General features: G+C 38.3%; 1 protein-coding gene across 1 annotated transcript in view; it reads left to right on the forward strand.

Moving 5' to 3' along the window:
- CNTNAP5 (contactin associated protein-like 5) overlaps window positions 1–20,957 on the forward strand; it is a 288,857-nt gene extending 267,900 nt beyond the window's left edge. Inside the window, exons 22-24 of the mRNA XM_014954623.1 lie at window positions 5,382–5,600; window positions 10,958–11,029; window positions 12,028–20,957. Coding sequence (XP_014810109.1) covers window positions 5,382–5,600; window positions 10,958–11,029; window positions 12,028–12,224 — 488 coding nt within the window. The 3' untranslated portion in view covers window positions 12,225–20,957. The remainder of the gene's footprint in view (window positions 1–5,381; window positions 5,601–10,957; window positions 11,030–12,027) is intronic.
- The last annotated feature ends 942 nt before the right edge of the window (window positions 20,958–21,899 follow it).

Here is a 21,899-nt window from a genome sequence, read left to right on the forward strand (position 1 = left end):
GTCTGAATACTTGCTGGACTTGATTTTAACAGTCTGCTCTTTGTCTGAGGAAAGCATGTATTCTTTTGCACATTGTCTCTCCATCTTCTTGCATATTTCTTCTTTTTATAGATTATACTTTGAGCCTATGCAAAATCACATAGGGCTGGCTGTGTTGTGACAGATTAGGATTCAAATGTCAAAAACTGTGACATGTAACAAATTTCACATTGCAAATCAAAGCAGTGCTTCATTTTTGATGACAAACTGTCTTAAAGAAAACATACTAAAAGCATGTCTGAAATTATCTACGCTAAGCTTAATGAAACAAAAATTCTCAAATGTTCCACTTGGCATGAAATGCTCAATTGCCATCAAGAAAATCCTAGTGCATTCTGCTCATTCCTGGGAAAACTTGTGAGAAAAATTACTTTTACTTTGTTCTTGTTCTCTCTTGCTTTTTCAGAATTGTTTTGGAGGTGCATTGAATGCCTGGAGCCTGTCTCCATTTCAGACTCATCCTTTTCTTAAGCAAGAGCCAAACTGGTTGAGCTCAATGGCCCTAATCAGGAAAAGATTTTGTGTTGTTCACTCCACTGCCTTTGTGGCAGGCTCACACCAGGAAATAAGGTTATTCCAAAGATGGCTCTTTGTGGGTTCCAGACTAATCCTAAATAAGCTTTTTACTGTTTTGAAATTAATGATTAGGATCAGCAGTCTTTGCTGGAGTTGCTGAAGGACATAACAGCATATTTTTTGAGGTAGCCACACAGTTACCTGCTAGTCACTGTTCTGATACAGGGGCAGTGAGAAGACTACAAGAGTCTTCTACTTCAAGGTCATGGGCTAAAATCTGGTGACCAAGAAGTGATCTTGCCAGCAATGTTCAGCACCTTGGCAAAATTAGGTGATGGATATACTTTAACTTCCACAAAAATAAACTTTCTTTTTCTCAGGCTGAAAAAAAAAGATAACCAGTGCTTCAGCATACAAACTAAATTACCCTTTGCACTTCTACCAGTGATTCACTTAGAATAATTAATTAATTAGGGCACAGACATTTGAAACAGGCTATGTCTGCTCTCACTGATGTTAAAAATAACTTTTGATTAAGGAAATCCACGATGGACCTTCCTGGATGTAAGTGAGCACAGAAGTAAACTTTGGACTCAGATTTAAGTTTCTGAGTGACATGAAATTAATGTTTATAAAGAAAGAACAAAAAGATTTGGAACAAAAAGATTTGAACAAAAAATTATGGCCTCATTTTCCACAGTGATATCTTTAGAAACAAGGTCTTTTGAGGCACTATCTCTGCATGCAAATAACACTTTTAATTTCTCTTTAATTCTAGTTACCTGTCATATTAGTTATCATTTAATGTCTCAATTTGCTGATACATTACTGAGCAGCTAAATGCTTGGTTCTTGAGAATTCCAGAATAATTCTATTTATGATGAAAATCAATTCCCCATTTCTGGGATATTAAGACTTTAAATTGTTTTATTTATTTGATAATCTTAGAAGAATCCTGTTGTATATGGCAGAGGTGCACAAAGAAACAGCAGTGGAACAGGATGTCTGTTTTGGTGAACAGGAAGATTCAGCAGATAAATTATGTTGATAGAATCAATAAAATTTAAAAGTACAACTACATGTTAAGACTTAATCCTCATTATCACAGAAAACCATCGCAAATACATTGAAAACAGGAAAACAAAACTGACACAAAACTTACTGAGGTGTGACATTGCAGAGAGCCTCCAGGGAGCAGGTAGAGGACCCATCAAGAAGCCAGACCAACTTATGCACAACTCAGCAGACAAAGCTTAAAAATTACTTCCTAAAATATGAGTGAACTTAAGTTAGGGGGAATGCGCAGTTAAATTACTCAAAACCCAAATAAGATTGCTTTCTTAACCCACATGTGGAAATTATCCGAAGTAACTCGGTTTCCAGGACCGAGAACAGAAACGATAAATGATAAAATGTCAGAAGATCAAACCAAGTCATGAGCAGCAATTCAGTGTGATTTTTCCACAATTAATGGAAAGATTCACAGCATAACCAGAGGAAGGTCAGAGGAATCCCACTGATGAGTCATATGACCTTACTTCAACACAGACCTTGGAACTTCACTAAGGTGCTTCTCTTACTGAGCGCCATGTCACGTACTGAAAATATCTTTTGGAAAAACATTTTATCAGGATTTGAAGACTTCAAGTGACAGAGTGGCCTTTAATAAGCCTTTCACAGAGGGAACCATGTCATAATCACAGATTTATATTATCGACTCAAGAATTCAGAGGGCAGAACAAGTCATTCACATCCAAGTTGTGCATATCTCTTGTTGAGAACAGTGAAAGCCCCTTTTTCTGAAAGACACAAAGCATACACCCGAAGCCATATAAGAAAGCAGACTGTATCTGTGCACATGGGGTTTTTACTAGAGAACTCTGGGGTTGGTTTTGGTTTGTTCTTTGATTTCTTTTTTTTTCAAATTTCAAAGCCTTTTAACAACAAGTCTCCTACTTCTCATTCATGCAAAGCTTACTTTGACAAAAGACTCCTGGAATTGGCCCTTAATTTGACTTTTTTAAAACAGCTTTCAAAAGTACCATATCTTAGACTTTTCAAACTACTGTACCATGAAAAAGGAATTCATTATTTCTTAGGCTTTACCTTTTGCGCATTGGGGCAGAACAGAGCAATTTAGATTGCCTGATTTCTAAAAGATACAACAAATCCACCTTTTGTGTCAGAGCTAAAAAAAACAGGAAAGGCTGAGAGTAGGAATGTTTACAAAGAATTTTATAAATTCAACAAAGATGGCAAATACTGTAAATCACTCTTTTAGTTTTACATAAGCCTTCTTGCAGAAACTGGGAAACAATTCTTTGTTTCATAACACTCCTGCCAATATCTCATTAAAAACCTGAATGCATCTAATTCCTGCACACTTTAAGAAGAGGAAATGTGAACCTCTGTAAGACTACAGTTTTTCCAGTGACAAAACCTCACTGTTTCCCTTCATATCTCTTTCTTGCAGTTACTCACAGCCCAGAGGCTGTCCCCATGACAGCTCTGCAGACTGAGCAGCTCTCCTGTAAGACCCCTTAGAGAGCAAACTCACACCAGACCAAGCTTTGCTGAGAAGCAGCCAAACTCTTCTGCATTATAGTTCCATGAAGACATTCAAATATAATTAGAAATCATTCTTGACTAACTCCTTCTGACTGTATTACATAATGGTCACAGATCTTGAGCATCAAAAGAATGTTGTTAACCCAAAGCACGGACATTTACCTGGTGTGCAGATGCCAATATACACACAGAGCAGAGGTATTACCTGTTTATTTCATTTCTGTAGAGATGGGTGCTAAGTGATAATCCACAAAGCTAGCACACCAGCCTAAAAACTCTTAGGAATATTTATACCCTTCAAAACACAGAAATACATACCCTTAATTATAACTATTGGTTAGTACCTTATCTTAAATTTTTTTATTAGTTAATACAGTCTCTTGTTTTCATTTAAAGTTACAAGGTCCCTTAATTGATGTGTGCATGTACCTCCCCCAGTACCATGGGTATGGTAGTCCAATTCAACCTCCAATTGAGTTAGTGTTCGTGATCTCCCACTGCCACCTTTACCTTTCCCCCAATTACTGCAAAATCTTGTTGAATTCATGCCTTATCCAGCAGCTGTCTGGTTTTCAACCAGTTTCAGTGCCTCCTGTTGTGCAATGTTCCTTATTATCAGCCTTCTGTTCTTCAAGGATATATTCATCAGCAAGGCATTTATTGTTTATACCAGTTTCAGTGCCTCCTGTTGTGCAATGTTCCTTATTATCAGCCTTCTGTTCTTCAAGGATATATTCATCAGCAAGGCATTTATTGTTTATATCAAAAGTCTGGTTTCACAGGGCCTCTGACCTTTTTACAGCTCTTTATTCTTACCTAGAAAGAGATTCTACCTTCTAAAATATATTTTACCCTTTTAAAAGTATATTCTGCATTCTTAAAGTACCTCAATGTGATTTGGGTTCATTTTGACATTTGTCTGTATTTTCTTGTATGTAAAAGACATTTATGTAATTCAGGTAGATATGTCAGTTTTAAGAAAAGGTCTACTTTTTTTCCTAAATCCTTTTGGCTGAGAGCTTCTAAAAACATTGTACTTGAATGATACTGGAAAAATTGGACCTTATTTTAAAGTTCACCATTTTACTCTTTCAAGCTTTGAAAATAAACTTGAAAAGCAGGGAATCCTTATTTTCCAGTGTCATTGGAAGTATTTCCAAAACTTTCAATGCTAGAAGTTTGTTCATTAGCAGGTCATTTTTAAGAATTTGAATAAGTTTTAACACTATGTATGTGTGCATTTGTGGGGTTTTTTTTGTTTGTTTGATTGACCTAGATATAAGGCGCATCACGTTACAGACCTCTGAGCAATATGAATTTCGATTTCTGGAAAGTAAATAAATGAGAGCTTGGAGGAAAGAGGAGATGGCTTCTCTGTCCTTCACTGACTTTCAAAAACAATCTTTGATATTAAAACATTTGGAACTAAATAAAAAACACCTTTGAACTGGCTTTCTCTTTGTGAAATTTAAATGAAGACAGAACAACAGATAAACTAATTGCACTATCTCATCTTCAAGCTGGAAAAGAGTATGGAGATATTGGGTTTGGTTTTGATTTAGATAAAAAGGGATATAGTTTTGCTTTTATTTTGTTACTGGAATGAAGCTAGCAGAGTGAGAGCTTGGCTCACAACTAGGAGGATTCCTAGGAACTCTAATTATAAGAATGTAACTTGATTAGGTGCATCAGAAAAATAAGTTGAAAAATAAACTTTTGAAGAAGGGTGGAAGCCTACATCAGCAAGCCATTCAGTATTCGGCCACAGGAAGCATTGTATAATAGACAAAAGTGAGCAGGTTCCTTCATTAAAAGAGTTGAGGAGGTAGAATGCCTTGAATGGTCCATATTTCTGGAACTGATGTTAGCAGATGCAAAAAAAGTTAAAGAGCATCTGGATCCTGTGATATTCAGTGTTGCTATTTTTACCAATTTTTTTAAATATTGCTATTGGCATAGTTAGCGCCTGTGATTTGTTAGATATTGTACAGACAGTAGAGAAAATGGATAAGGAAAGAAGCGCAATGGAGGTTTTTATGACCAAGATAACTGGATTCAATGTAAGCATTGAAGAGGAAGGACTGGGAACTGGAACCTCATGGGTCAGGCCAGGTAGAACTTCTAGGCTACTGAAGCAGAACCTGAACAGCTGAGATTGGAGGAAGAGAAATATAAGGGGTAAGGCAAAAAACAATTCATTTTTTTAATGCCTTCCTAAAACAGATAATTCCTGGAGTGTTTTTTCTGTTGTACTGCAGATAGTTTGTCACTGGACCCTGAAGTCTCAAAGGCAAATGCCTATGGTTTCACTGGCTGCCTGTCCTCTGTTCGGTACAACAACATCGCTCCCCTGAAAGCCGCCTTACGCCATCCCAGCGTTGCTCCTGTGACTGTCAAAGGTTCCTTGACTGAATCCAGCTGTGCATCCATAATGGAAGCTGATGTGAACACAGTAACTACGATATATTCCTCATCAGGTATGTTGTGCCAAGAGGGAAACAGGGAATTTAAAAGATACTGAAGGGTGAGATTTCCTTTCTTTCTGCTATAATGCTTTTGTGATAGTATAAGTATTGGAACTGGGAAGTTGCCTTTTTTTTCTCAGAATTTGGTGTATTGAGGATGGGCAATGCAGTTGGCCAAGGCCCCTTTAAAAGTCATTGTTAAGACTAAGCTCTTGGATTGCCTAAAAGATAACTAGAACAAATGAAAAAAGTCCCAAAGTCATAGGGGGAAATAGCATTGGAAGTATGGTTATGCACCTGATTTGCCATTCCTGTCTACTTTAGACAGCACGAGTATTGCAGATCTCAAAGGAGAACATAAATGTTACATAGGCTCTGTATCCCAGTGGTGGTGAAGCAATAGGAGTCACACAGCAAACAAGTTTAATTTGTTCCCACCCTGGCAGAAATGAACAAAAACTTATTGTACAAACCCCTTGACACCTGTGCGTGACTTCCATTGAATGCTCGTACTTTGTTCTCTCAGGCTAAGGAGAAGGAGCAATACTTGAGTGGTACCAGTAAGATGATCCCGATAGTTCATTTATCTTTTGCAATCCTGAAACTGCCCTCTGGGAATCTTAAGCATTTTGCATATGTGAATTTGTATGCAGAGAAGGAAACTCAGAGCAGCTGGAAGTGTTGTCACCAGGAACAGGGGCAATCAAGTTTATGCTTTAGTCACCAGTGGATATGGCAGAATTCTTAATGACCAGAAAGGGGTACAAATTATGGGCTATTTTTTGCCCCTTGACCTATGAAGCCACTTTGTCTTTTCTGATAACTAATAAAATTCTGGTTTAGATCATAATATGATTCCTTTGACATTTGTACATGCATCAAATCTCCATTTGCTGCAGCTTCTGCCTAAGATATTCAGCAGAAAACAAATGATGCTATTAGCATTCTGCATAGGGAAAAAGGCTCCTGATTACTCTGTGGAGAGTGGCTGCCAGTGTGTGCGTGCTTCTCCCCACCCCCAACTTCCTTCTCACTGCCCAGGGTTGTCTAAGGTATCTGCTCTGATGCGCAGAAGAAATGTCTCTCATAAATACCCAATGGGCAATGACACTGAAAATATGAACTCCTTGCCCTATAAACTATCACCTTGGTGATCTAATTTTTGTAGAGTTTAGAAAGCAGTAGAACCTGAAGCTTAGAATGCAGGACAGAACACAGGGCAAAGTCTTTGGACACTTGCAATCAGTTGCACTCTATTGTCAAGGTTAAGCACTGTTATATCAGAAATGCAGAATTAATATAAAAGCTCATCCCTGTCTTTGCCACACTCTGCTTTAAAATATGATTTCCTCTCCAAATGATGTATTAACTGACACTACAGCCTCACTATTCACACTGGATTTGATTAAAGCCTGAATAAGATCTTTAGAACAAGTTAGTTCTGAAGACTTCATATCTTTATATGCCATAGTAAGAGTACTGGGCGGTAGATTCTTGTTTAAAAAAAATTCCAATTTGTAGCAAATTATACTTCATATAGATGTGCTTGAGAATTACATTCATACACAGAAAGGAAACATTTTAAGAAATAAAAAGAAGACAGAGCTAAGGATTAACTTTCAAATTTACTGCTCATATCTCAATTCATCAGTTCCCAAGTTCTCATTATGGAGTGTCTGAGAAGAAAAATAGAACTTCAAAGTTGACTGTACATGTCTGTGTCGATTTCCTAATGTACAGATACAACAAAAAAAGCCCTCTAGGAAATCTTTCTTTAAATGTGTGAAAAAAGCTTTCTATATTTATAACTTGAAAACAATTGAAGCTCTATCCTTCAGAGACGGATACTTGCTGTCTTCAAGAAAGTTTCCTAGCAGACAGATATGGAACAAAATCCGTTCATTCATGGCTCAGTTATCTTTATGCACTCTTTCTGATTAGGAAACAGAAAATGAAAGGTGACTTACTGTGTTTTTAATATATAACAAAGGTCTGCAAATAACCTTCTTCCTTGCAGAGGCACATGCAGAGGTTTTGGTATTCTGAACTCTACACTGATGACAGAGATAATGGACCTTTACTATGCTTTTTATATATATATATATATATATATATATAAATTTACATAAAAATATTGTAAATGCCACAGCAGATTCAGCTGTGTGAATGGTGGATTCTTGAGCTCTCTGTCTACTTCAGCTGAAAGCTGGTCTTCATGCATTTAAAGCAAAAAAATGCCAAAGACTTTCTAAAGTCTGAAACTATACAGGAAAATTTTGCTTCTGAAAGGCAGCTCAAACAGTGCAAGTCGCTGTCTCACTGTGATAGTTGTGCAGGATCTGATCTTTCCAAACAAGGAGGAGCTGGACAGGGATGTACTGTGACAGCCTTGGCTGTAGTAACTGTGAGATGTTGGAGTTCAGGATCCTGAGAGGAAGGAAAAAAAGCAGAAAGCATGACTGCAACCCCAGATTTCAGGAGAAGAACCTTTGACCTTGTCATGGACCTGCTTGGAAGAATCCCATGGAATATAGCCCTGGTGAGGAGAGCTGGTTCAAGGATCACCTATTCCAAGGTCAAGAAACCTAGATTTCCTGCTCATTGAGATGGATCAAATGTGGCAGAAGGCCCAGAGAAGTTGTAAAATCTTAATCCTTGGATCTATTCAAAACCCAAATGGACACAGCTCTGAGAAACTTGCTGCAATAGACTTTGATTTGATTAGATGATTACCAGAAAGGCCTTCCGACCCCAGCAATGCTTCCAAATGAATTCCAGTGATTCACACTGTGATGTCATCAGTTTTATCTAAAAGGATGAGTATGTCCTGTTAAAGTCTCATATGAGGCACAGTATTGCTTTTCCTTGACTTCAGAGTTTATTGTGTTCCCACTGGAGATGGTTCTGCTGTCACATGCCATCTGCTCCACTGTAACAAACCCTCCTCTCTTTGTGTCCTGATTTTATTTCTCAGGCAAAACACAGTTTTTAAGGCCTATGTCTGTTAGCCTCCATTCTGAAACTCTAACATGTTTTCTGTTTTTTCCTCTCAGTACATAAATTCTGGTAACAGTTGCAAAAAATTGTGAAGCTTTAATAGAGTTTAGTGTCAACTCTTATATAATCTCTTAGGCATGAATGACATCTTATATAATTTTTAAGGTAGAAATTTAATTTCATCCTTTTTTCATACAAGTTAATAATCTTTCATGACTCTACTAGACTAATACCATGCACCAGATACCAGCTGGAGATTTTTCTCCAGTACAGGAGGACGGATGTTCAACACGTGAATTTTTACTGTAACTGATTTCACTGGCACCACCTGAGGGCTGTGGTAGAAAATATCTCACCAAAATTTCAGTATCTGAAAGTTAAATCATCTTGGGTCTAAAATAATGATTATGCCCCTCTTTTAGTTTGTGGGAAGAAACAGGCAAATCTCACTGTCCATCTTTGACAGCCATATTAAGATATAAAGTATCTGTAGATACTCTCTTCCTGTTTGACTAAATTAAAAAAGCCTAAATTACCAGTTTTGATTTATATAACTAACTCTGAGATACTGATAAATAAAGGAGATGAGCCTACCCATGATGTACCAAATTATGAGCAACCTTGATCTAACTTTGAATTTGGCTATGCTTTGAATTTATGCTTGAAGGACTGAGATTAGGGTAAATAGTCTCCTGATTTCCCTTCCAACCCAACCTTTTCTATGATGTCATCTATTTTTATGTGTGAAAAAAACAATTTTATTCCCATTCCAGTCCCACAAATGTAGTAAATGAGAGGAAGCATTGCCATGACTATTTGTTTATTGGCAACATCACAACAGGCATGCAATATCCAAGCAAGGGGCCTCTTTTAAATAGGTCTTAACTTGAGTGTCCAAATCTGTTGTTGGCAATTACCATTTATGTTAATAATGGGTGTACTGGAGGTGTTTGGTTGGCCCCAGAAGTCCCTTTTGTTCCTGTAGCTCAGTCAATGAACTTTAGATATGGGGAACCCTGACTTTTCAGTATGAATGCTTTTGATGAGAAATCCTTCCAGTTCTAAAACTAGCAGTAGAGTTTCACCTTCTAAAACGTGAAGCCTCTTTGAGGCTGATGTCTTCTGCACATTTTTGGGGCTGGTATCAGTGATGTAAAGAATAAGGAATAAGTGCCCCTTTTAAGAACCTGAATGGCCCAAAAGCCACCATCATTACAAACTCAGCACCTCCTCATACACAAATATGAAATTGTTGATTATAAACATCTTCTTGAGCAAAGAGATACCAAAATGTGGCTAAGTCAGCTACCAAGGCAAGGATGCTCAATTGCAATAATCCTTGCAACACTGAATTTCTCAGTTAGGCTTCCACCTCTTGCATCTGAAAGATCAGTTTGATAAAGCGTTATAATATATAGCAGAGACATTCATCCATAACTCCCATGTACAGCCTCTGTATGATAGCCTGAAGGCTTGTAAAGGAGAGAAACACAGATAGGAATCTCCTCAAAGGAAAGGTTGAGCTGAAAGGAAAAAGATGTGAAGGTGCAGAAAAGCTGGATTCAGCTAGCAGTTGAAAACACAGCATTTTCTGAAACACACAGGACTAAAGCTAGTACACTGCCATAGCTCCACTGACTTCAAGGAGGGCTTGACCTCTCGGGTTTGGATCTGAATTTGAAACTGCCAACATGTAGACTGTTTGGCCCAGTGTTTTGGCAAGAGTTGTTTATAGATAAGATACAAGAGAGCTCCAACACTGAGAAGCCTATAATATAAGAATTAATTTCTGACCCTTCTCTGTTTTAAATCCAACTTGACCAATGCAATGAAGAGGAAAACGTCCCTTCCAAAAAACTGTCCGAAACAGAGACTGCTTCTCTTTATGGGATTAAATTCAACTTGTATATCTGCATCTACAAACGCAGGTCAGGTCTAAATCTGTCTAGTCTTCCTTTCTTTTTGCTGCTTTCTGATATTGTTTCTTAGGTATCAGAACAAAGAAGCAAGCAAACAACAACCCCAAGCTCTGACTGAGAAAAGCTCCCAATGGGCTATCTAGTTCAAATGTCTCTCTGATTCTTCTACCGATAAACTGAGAGAACGCTTTCAGATGTTAGTATGAGCTTTTATGTTTCCGTTTAAATATACCCTTAACAGATTTTGCTCCTGAAGATGTAGAAGAAAATTGTCCTGCAAGCTCACTTTATTTTTCAGAGAGCTTTCCGGTTCAATTCTCCAGTCCCCCAAATCACACCCTTTGAAAACAGATTAGAATTCATGAGGGTAAGAGGACTCTTCTGTGTAAGCCACAGAGAAAATGAATGTAGTTAATACAGAAAATAAGTCCTGTTTTGTTTAACCAACTGCAGATCCTTTTGGGAAGACAGATGAAAGAGAGCCTCTCACCAATGCAGTCAGAAGCGATTCAGCTGTGATTGGAGGTAACTTCATTTTTAAAGATTACAACTGAAAAATAATTCTGTCAAGGCAAACATCTATGCTGCTTTAAATCTGTGTCATAGAACCCAGTTCAAGTTTTTTGTAATCTAATGCAGGTCTAGTATTTGCTGTATTTATTAGCACATATCTGTATCAAGCTTCCATGATAGGCACCTGCATTATGCATGAAGTCAATGGTGGTGGATATTACCCCAAAAAAAGCATTATAAGTTGTCAAGAACCTGAATGTTCTAAAATATAACAAAAGTCTGTCTATCTGCCTGCTTGAGCAGGGAATTTGGACAAGATGGCCTCCAGAGGTCCTTTCCAACCTCAACCACTTTCTGATTCCATGTGATTTTGTGATCTAAGATCCAGCTAACTAGTAGTTGTTTTACACACTACTCTGATAAGAGCTTCAACACAGTGTTCACATATCCTGTATTTCTTGAGCTCTGTCTTTGCAAGCTGGTGGTGTAGTAGAACTCGTTAAACCATATGGAAACATTTATATATTAGGGAAAGTTGCCCTTATAGCTTCATGTATGGTTTTCAGTTTCTTTTAACAACCTGGAAGGCCGATTTATCTCTGTATATTTTATAGGATGCCCTCTAGGGAGCTGCCTTTGATAATATCTAGAAGCTATAAACCAAAGTGTACAAGGCTCATGCAAGGTTTCCAGAGATAATACAGAAGAAAATACAACAGAGCAGGAATTTGTATGAGCATACAGATTTAGTTTTTTAAAACCACTGACCGAGATTTACTTCCAGTGAAAGCAGAATTTGACTGAAATTAGAAGGTCAATTCCATCAATGCTTACTGCTTTTGGTCTTACTTGAGGTGACAAAATAGAACTAAAAACTACCAGGTTACCAGGGAGAGTCCGATAAAGGCAGATGATTGTGTATAGACTGAAATAAACTGATATATCCGCTAGCTCTTGTGCATTGGTAATGTATTTTTGAGGTAACTCAATCCTTTCTAACCCCTCTTCAGGTGTAATAGCAGTTGTGATATTCGTCATCTTTTGCATCATTGCCATCATGAGCAGATTCCTCTATCAACATAAACAAGCACATCGAAATAGCCAGACAAAGGAGAAAGAATACCCGGAAAACCTCGAGAGCTCCTTTAAAGCTGACATTGACTTGCAGAACACAGTGAGCGAGTGCAAACGGGAATATTTCATCTGATGGACAATGCAATTTCTTCTTACTCTTTCTTCCCTAACCTTCCTTTCTTTATTCCTTCTTTTTTTCTTTTTGTAATTTTTTTTAAACATTCATTTTTTGCTAACTTCTTTTTCATTTGGAAAAGACTGCCCTGCACAGGAAACACTGACAACAATCACAGTACCTCGTTCTCTGCACAAGAACCTGACTGTCACAGTTTACTTCTGCAGCTCAAGAGACCACCCTACACAAAATAAGATCCACATGCACACCTGGTTTCTGCTGTGGGTTCCTGGATGTTTCAAAGTCTCTACATTTATTTGTGCTTTTCTCTGGAGCCATTTAATTCATCACTTTTACACTAGAGCTGGACTATGTAAAGTAGAGGTAAAGTAGCTGAACACGTAGCTCTACAGATACTGGGACAGGATAGAGGGAAAGAATGAGACCAAAATGCCTGATTAATTTTACAGGCTCATTTAGAGCAATCATAAAGAACTGGCCAAATTCTCAAACTGTATGAATTGATATATGCCTATTGATTTCAATGGTTTTACATTAATCTATAGTTGAGAAGCTGGTCTGAAGTAAGGAAAAATAAAACTGTCCTCATTAAGCTCCTTCCCCCAACCTCCTGTCCTTTTACTGTAACTTTTAGGCTTATCAGTACTTTTCCAACAATATATGTATCAACAATAAATGTCATTCCCATGCACCTCTTTCACCTTCATCTCATATGGCTGGCTATGTAGACCCAACATACTCTAGCATAACTCTAGCTGAAGCATGGAAAGTAGTAGCTTGAATCTCCAAGGGTTATAGGAAGCTGCTAGGACTTAGGTGCTCTATATTTCTCTGAAATATTAGAAATGCAACATATATCTGTTCATGCCATATGGAGGGTTATCATGCACTGAGGTTAAATGCTGTTGCTGTTGTAGCAAAGAAAAAGTACATAGACAAGAAAAAACAAAAATAGCTTAATCTTAAATATGACTCACACCTTCTGCCAGTCCTTCTAAAAAAGAAAAAAATTCAACTACTAAAAAAAAAAGGAAACAAAACTGCATGAAAGATTGGTTGGTATTTCCTGTTTGTAGAAATTGGAGTATCTTTTCCAAAGTTAAATAGAGAGAGGTCTGATGTCACATCTAAAAAGCTTAAAATTTAATCAAGCCTGTTTAGAAGGAAGAACATTAGGCAAACAAGTTAGAAAAGATCCCAAATACTCTTCTTTGAATTAGCCTCTGTCCTGTTTTTCTAAAGTCTTCTGTCCTTTCCTGATTGGGAACAATACTGAAGACTCAAATACTGCCCATTTCACGTGTGCTGCATGGTTTCAGTGTGAGGCTGAAAGACCTTCTTTTCGGTCACAGACATCCTAAGGTAAGAAATGGAGAAGTCCCACCAAGGGATGTTTTTCACACCCTGCGTGTGTCTGTGACATACTGCCTTCGCAGGGTTTCTGAAGACTATGTAGATTTTGCTGTCAGACTTGAAGGTTTCTGACAGGAGTTGAATCAATCCAATAGATAAGAAAAAAAAAAAAAATACCCTATTTATTGCAGTGCTCTTGATAAGAATCAATTCAGTACAATTAATTGTGTAGCTGAATCCCTTTCTTTGCCCCCTTCACCCTTCTGCAGTCATTCTGGGGTTTCCACACGGTGATCCTTTTCACATAGATTAAAATCAAAGAATCCCAGTATGAGGTAATAACCTACAGCAAACTAGCGATGACGCTACCCATCCAACAGGTGCTTTTTTTCCAGGCAATGCATTGCAAAGGTATGTAGATGGTTATTTTTTTTTTTTTATGGGAGGAGGGGACAGACAAGGAAGAATAAATAAATGACAGTGTGGATGTGGTGATTCTTCACCGCTTCTTTTGGAAGATTTTGTGAGAAATAGCGTCAGTGAAGAGAAAGCAATCTTGGTATGATATTGCTCTCACATGAAGAGGAATATGTGAGGCCAGCCCCATAATCGGAACTCTGTCTGAGCAATTTTATAAAGCTATTTATATTGAAATTAGTATTGGTGCCATTCTTCCTTGATCACAGTCAACAACAGCCGTTTTGCTTCATGCTGGCTGTTTGCATGATACATGACTACGTGAGAGTGTTTCTGCATGATGAGATGTGTAATGATGGACTCATTAGCTGTTTTCCCTGTACATTGCTTTATCTTTTGTGGTGAGATCCTGGCAAAGCAATTCTCTTTTCTCCTTCCTTCCTTCCTTCCCCCAGATAAAGCTGCTTTGTTTTTCATGGTGGGAGGGGAGGAATAAGTAAGCACACGGGCTCCTCTGCCCAAGTTTGAGTCATCTTATCTGAAACGGACTCTATATGAGACATCTCTGAATCCTAATGTACTTAATTAACTTTATGGAGAATGGAATAGGAAGTAGAGGAAAGCCCACAGCTGTATGTTTTCTCTAGCCAAACTAACAGATACAAATCATCCTTCTGCTTTCCCACTTGTTAATTTCCAGGAATAAAATTACTACAAAGTGCAACAATAAAGCACAAAGCACCTCCAGCAGTGGAGTATCTGGAAAAGGGAGACTGAGCTATGAAGCAGAGTCCTGTCATTTCTCAAGTGACTAAATTACTTTTGGCCATCTTAGGACCTGATTCTGCAAGACACTGTTCTTTCTCAAGGAGGGTCAAGTTCCCTTCACCAAATGCAGATATTAGTGTTGCTGCAAATTTTTCAGATAAAGCTCAGTCCTAGGCCAGAGAGCAGGTGTAAGTGGAATGCTGTGTGCAAAACCAGACCTGGCAAAACAGTGTAAGTGGTTTGTTTATCTTTGTTTCCTTATCCTCATTTAATATAGCTCAGGCTGGTAAAACTCTTTGAAAAGTATAGCTGCGTTGGTGTGAATCCGTAAAACGAAGAAGTGCACAGACAAAAGTACATGCCTGAGTATACAGAACCATATGTGTCTATACCTATGGATGTAATAAGTTGTGAGTATTTATACGCAACAGGGCTGGACAAATGAACACATTTGTATGGACTTGCCATTTAAAATCCTATCTTCTAAATCAGGATTTCAATATTATTCTTATTAAAAGGTAGCTAAAAGACAGCATATGAAGTACCCTAATACTAAGTCTTTTTTTTTTACTTTTTGACAATGCTTTCATTAGTGAGGGCATCATCTGATTTACCTCACTACCAGTTAAAGGGAATTAAAAATAATTATTTAAAAGAGAGAAGAAATGCAATTTTGCAAAATTCTACCAGTGTTAAAATTCCTTTAGTTTTCCACAGTTCAAATTAGAAATCTTATTACAAACCACTTTGCTATTTTTGTTAAAGTTGCTGTTTAATTGTGGGGCTCTTCCCCTTTTTCTTTTAGCTATCATTCCAGATAACATTTTTCAGTAAACGTGGGGAAAGATACTATTAATATATGAAATGTCAGGATTTATGTGAGTAATTTTTTGAGTAACTTGGTCTAGTGGAAGGTGTCCCTACCCATAGCAGATGGGTTGGAACTAGATGATCTTTGAGGTCCCTTCCAACTCAAACCATTCTATGATTTTATGATTCTTTTAAAGGAAATCTGAGGGTATCAAAGAATTGTTTGGAGACGTTTGGGTTTTCTTCCTTCTCTCAAGACAAGTTTCATAACAAAAGTAAGGGGCTGGTAGAAGGATACTAAGTCTCTTTTTTTCTCTCATGGTGTTATGGCATGGAACCTCTGAAAATTATTTTTGCTAGGCAGGGATTTTTAGGCTATAGAATTTCTAAACCACTGAGATATCAATTTAGGCACTGCAAAAATCCTGTTTTCCAGAAATTATTTGGCCAATAACAGCCATGCTTATAAAGATGTTTAGTCATGCAAAGTGTGAGTTGGATGCCTGTAAGGACTGCCTGAGAACCCTCATGGCTGGCTACAGAGACAAATGAATGCTGTCTGACAGAAAACTAAATCCCACTAACTTTCAGTGAGACATAAGCTGCCACCTGAGTGCAGTGTGGGCTTTCAAAGGAATTTAGACTCCTGAGGATGTGGATCAATGCTTAAGTGACTAAACAAGAAGAGCACTTGATTCAAATTAATTTCAGTTGAATTTCTGCTTCTGCCTCACTGTGAAATGTTTAAAGATACTACAAGACATTTAAATACCTTTGAAAATTGAGTCCCATTTGTCTTTTGGAAATAAAACACTGGTTCTAAGCAAGTCACCTATGTAATTCGCAGTATTTCATCTGTCCTTATTCACTTACTGGAGACAAGACAGTATGAATGTTTTGAGTAAATTTTTAAGATGTACACTTTCTTTTCTTTTTCTTGCCATGGCACAGTACTTAGGGTACATCTGTAGTGAAATCAAAGCCAAACAAAAGACAGGTTTTTAACTCACATGAGCTAAATCAGGATTCTCAGCTGGGTGAACCAAGCTGTGAAAACAAGCCATTTAGGGATGTACTGTTATCATATTGTGTTCAGTCATGAGATTACCCTGACATTTAAGTTAAAACTGATGGCCGAAATTCAAACATGAGATGCTTTCTGTCTGCTTTATTTTAACCTTATTAAGCCAGACTTAACCCATCCTGTTTAGCAATTGTTCCATTTTTATACTGTAAGCCAAACCCTTATTTTAATGAGATGTTTGTCTATATTAACATTTAGCTGATCACATATTTCACATATTGGGTGAGGAGCAATCAATACATCATATAGTTTCACTATAGTGAGGGGATATGAATCTTCTCCTAATGAAGTTAACTATCAATTTTGCTGAGAATAAGATTGAGTCCCAGACCTATGGAAGCACTTGAAGATTGCTTTTATCTGAGTCTTTGGGGTTTGCTTCATTTTGCATTTGGCTACCTGTTTCACCCTTGTCATCCAGGCCAGATCCAGGCCATGTGGTCAGTGAAGACAGGGAAAATGTCTCAGACAAGCTTGAAGATTAAATTAATCACTGTCTAGAGGCGCATCTTGCTCTCTATTGATTACAGAGGTAAGGTAGGCTCCTGGCAGTAGGTTAGCTACTTCTAGCAGAATTTGCCTACATATAGGAATCTTACACTAGTCTTGCAGCTTTGGTAGACACATCTGCACAGGTCTTAAAAGAGACTTGTTTTTTTATTGAGATGCCAGCTGGGATCAAGGAAGGACACCTCCCTGCATCTAAAATTAGACTAGACATCTCTGCTTAGGAAATGCATGCATCTACTTATAGTCAAATACATGAAAATGAGGTGTCAAAGCACCCATTTGAGTCAGTGGCCCTCTGATCAATAATCTGTCGGGTTTGGGAGAGGATAGCTCTCCTTCCAGTCTATTCTAGATCCAGGATCCATCCATTGCCTCGTATGGGATCTTTGGTAGATAGCATACGTGTAGACAGATCTACACAGATTTTATAAGCTAAAGCTGACTCGGACCCCCAAGATAGATACCTTTCTAGCTCTGCGTATCTGGTGCCATTTGAGATGAAATAGAGTATTCTGCAGCTCTAGTAAGGCTGTAAGTCTCCTGCCTGTCATGTCTCACATCTGCTAGCCCCAAGCAGATATGTCTGATACCTGTTGGCTTTTCAAATTATAGTAAGGGCCCATCCAGAACCACTAAGTTCTCGATGAGATGAATCACTGAAAAAAATCCCCCCTTTAGAAGAAAATCAAGCTTCCTTTCCAGCAGTGTAAGCCAATTAGTTTAAGCGTGTCCTTCGCCTCAGCTTAACAAGAGTATTACAGGAGTCAGGATTTGATCACTTTGTGTTCCACCATCTCATGCCATTGTTGTTTGTTGCCATCACTTACACAAAACTACTGTTCTGCACTGCCAGCTTTCCACAGACACAAAAGTGATTTTTTTTTTTTTTTCAGAAAGCAACACTATGTAAAAGGCTTGAGCAAAAACTGAGACCTTGTGAGGCTTTCTAAGACAAGAGCTATTTCAAAGCCTTCATGCAGTTTTGTAATGCTTACTTATCAAACAAGATAAGCGATACAATTACATCCCTGCCAAACCAAGAGCCTAATCCAGAGTATTTTGAGGTTGGTGGGAGGCCTCTTGGTTGACTACAGTTAGAGTTGCACCATGCCCTTGATGATTTTTTTGGGGTTTTCCTCACAAGTTACTATCACAGCTTCAAAGCATGATTTGTTTCCTTTGGTTCTGCACTTTGCTGTGCTTCCTTTTCCAATGAAAAGATCTCCACATTTGCTTTCAGTGTGAGAGGTCCCCTCCTCCATGCTCCTTTTGCACATGAAACTTCTAAACACACTCTTCTTTTGGGTCTGAACTACCTTTTATCTTTGGTTGTTTATTTTGAATCATACATATAGGAGTTTGGATATTTCTATGTATTGGTACTTACTTACTTTTGTGATCTTTTGCACTAAGTTATGCTGACAAAAACAAAAACTGGGGAAAAAAAAGCACACTTTCTGGTGAAATATTGTAATTTGTAAGCTCGTTGTTTGTTGTTTGTAATGTACTGAGTCTACAAGCCGAGCTAAGGAAGGATTAAGGCAACAGTTTGTGTTGACAGTGTCATTCTGTATCTAGTTCGCCTTTTTTCTTTTTCTCTCCATTTTTCTTTAACATGTGGGGCTGTCAAATTGGTGGTAAGAGGCAGAGGAACTTGAGTTACAACTCTAACCAAGGTTATGATTTTTCTCCTGGAAGTCACAGAAACCAGAAATTCGAAGAAATTTCATGATCCTCAAAATGTCAGCCAGCTGTTCAGCCAGAAGGGAAACTGCCTTCCACTATAGAGATGTAGTCACCTAGAGTTGGTGACCTGTAAGGGAAAATGGGGACATTAACTCTCCAGATTAGAATTTCGATGAGGCAGGTTAGGAAGCAAAAGCTCTCAGAATGGTTATGCTGTTGGAAACAAGGGGTGGTAATCACCAGGCGGATATGAGGGTTTCAGGTCTTTTTCCAGGATTCATTTTTGCCATGGAATGAATTACTAGTTAGTCTGCTGAAACATAGCCTTAATTTTCCTGATGATCTGTAAAGTATCAGAGATGTGCTTCAAACATGGGAGAGGCTTTCAAACCTGTGGCTGATACTAGTCTGAATCTCCAGGTAGATCTCTGGAGCTCTCCCTGTTACCTGAAGGAAGAATCCGGCATGGTTCCCCTCAAACAATTGTAACATTTAATACAATGTTGGGTACAACAGGTGACCCAAAGAAAGATGTTTGCTTAGAAACTCCTCCCTTCATCCCTCCTTCACTTAGGATGTGGCAGCTTTTTTCTAAGATACTGACTGCTATCACATTGCAACACCATTTTCTTCCTGATTACCTGGTCATAACTCTTCATGGATTTCAGTCCCACAACCCTAAAGAGATTCCGATTGATAAAATTTCTGCATGGGAAATTATTTACTCATTTTTTGCATGCCATAGCCCTTACAGTTCCTTCTTGCATCCTTTAGGCAAACCATTTTCTCACGTGTTTTGACATTTCTGCCAATGCTGAGCACGTGTATCGTTAAGAAAGAAAACTGATTGCTTCTGAGGTAAAGCTTAGATACAGCCAGTCACAGCCTCACAACCCACTCACGACACAGAGGAGTACTCAGACACCCAAGACCCCTCTATGTAATTTCAAGTACAGGTTAGGAGAACAGGCAGGTATATGTTTTTTCAGACATCCAACCATAAAGATCTCTACTCTGTCAGTTTTATAAACGAAATGTTATAGATAGACCATTATATCTAGATGATAGCAAGAAGCTAAACATTGTAGTACCTGACCTGCTTTGAAACCCACTGCGTGGAAGAAACAGAGCCAGCTTCAGCCCTGGTTGTAATCCTGTTGAGGTCAATGCAAAGATACATCACAGATGAATTTAGCCTCTGGTTGCCCTAAGCAAGGGCAGTGATGATCTCCTGCAAACCAGGGCTGACATGTATGGATTCGAGTCAAGACCTTATATTCATCATCCCCTACTGCTGTCAACAAGAGTTGCATTCACTGCAATTGTGTGTGTCTTCTAGCAGAACTGTGGATAATCCAAACTTGGGATAGGGCAATGGACTTCAGCTCCACTTAAGACCATGGCATAGCTTAAGTCACTTTCAGGAGTTTCTGAAAGTGTGTGTAGGGGGAAGGGTGGTCTGTGGGCGGTGTGTTGCCAACCAACTTAGGAGCCCACCCACTGACGTTGGAAGGATTGTATGGCATTTTAATGGAGTTCACCCCTGGGCAGACTGCAGTGAACTGCATCCTACTTAAATGAAAGCACCCTAAAAAAATATATGCAAAAAGAACAGTTTCACAGTCTGTGAAAACTAGCTGAGATTAAATACTTATAATAATAAAAAATTGGCCCTTCTACAGACAAACCCTTCATCATTCATTTTACTTTTTTCTACTCCAATTATATTAAATAAATCTCTCAGAACACTGCTTAAATAAGCAAAGCAAAAAAAAAAAGTCTTTTTTTTTTCCTTTCTTTTAATTGTCTGTCCAAGGGTAATGCAAGAGTCTCTCAGTTACAGTAAAATGCAAAATGGAGATTTAGATTATTCCCCTTTCACTATCTGGTTTTCTAAAGAGAATTCCACAGGTCGTTGCCTCAGTCCAAGTCAGTTTTGTAGACAATGTAACATGTCTTAATACACTGTGGGGGGATTGAAAAAAAATTAGCCTTAGCTTCTTTTGTTTTCTATGGTTACTGTTGTACAGAAGAAAGACTTAAACTGTAAATAATGTATATTTAATAAAAAGAGACTTTTTGTATGATTTTTGTGTGGAAGAGAAATGCCTCCTCTTGTGTTTTTATTTTATCTTATATCTGAGTGGACATTAAAAATTTCTGTTTATGGGAAAAAAAATTTCAGGCATCTACATGTTAACTCTAAGCCAACAGATCTCACTGGATACTAATAAAAGCTGAAGTGCCCACAACCTGGATTTATTGATTTCAACTATTGCTAAAAGTTATTGTCAGAGGATATGTGATCATCACCCACATCCCTGACATAACTGATTAATGCCAGTTTGCAGCACCCACTCCAGGGTGCATAAGGGCACAGATGCTGAAGGGGTCAAAAGTCACGTCTGGCAACGTGCTTTGGTAACAAATCATGCATCGTCATAGCTCTGTAGCTTTCCAGGTACCCATGCACACATACTTACAGTCCCTCCCCAGCCTGCCATGCATTAACAACTGTGTCCTGCTATATCCACGTATCCCCTCACGCAGCAGCCGCTCTGCTGGCTGTCACAGGGATCACACCCACACGTTGCCACCATCACACACATCTCTGGCATGATAAAACGGACCTGGCTCTGTCTCAGTGATTATTCCTTAGCTTTATGCTTTCAGTCTCACTGATTATTCCTCTCACTCCCCACCCCATGGAAACTGAACACATAAATCTTTTGGTCTACTTTGAAAGTTGCAATATTTAGTACTATCAACCAAGAACCAGTAAACACTGACTTTGAAAATAGCAAATCCTAATTAAGTACAAAGAGGAGGACTCTTTCAAGAGTTTCATATGCTTGGATTTGAAGCAACTCCCATTACAGACTTTCAGGGTTTAGACATTCTGTGTTTCGATCAGCCAAAGACTTTTTTTTTTTATTAGCAGGGGAGCTGTGGTTCTCATTATCTTAGGAACTTCTCTATGAGTTCTATTTTTATTCTTTCATTTCTGGACTGGCTGCCATCCAGGAGACAGGGTTAGCAAAGTT

This window comes from Calidris pugnax, unplaced genomic scaffold, assembly GCF_001431845.1.
Source record: "Calidris pugnax isolate Ruff unplaced genomic scaffold, ASM143184v1 scaffold103, whole genome shotgun sequence".
Taxonomy (NCBI): Eukaryota; Metazoa; Chordata; class Aves; order Charadriiformes; family Scolopacidae; genus Calidris; species Calidris pugnax.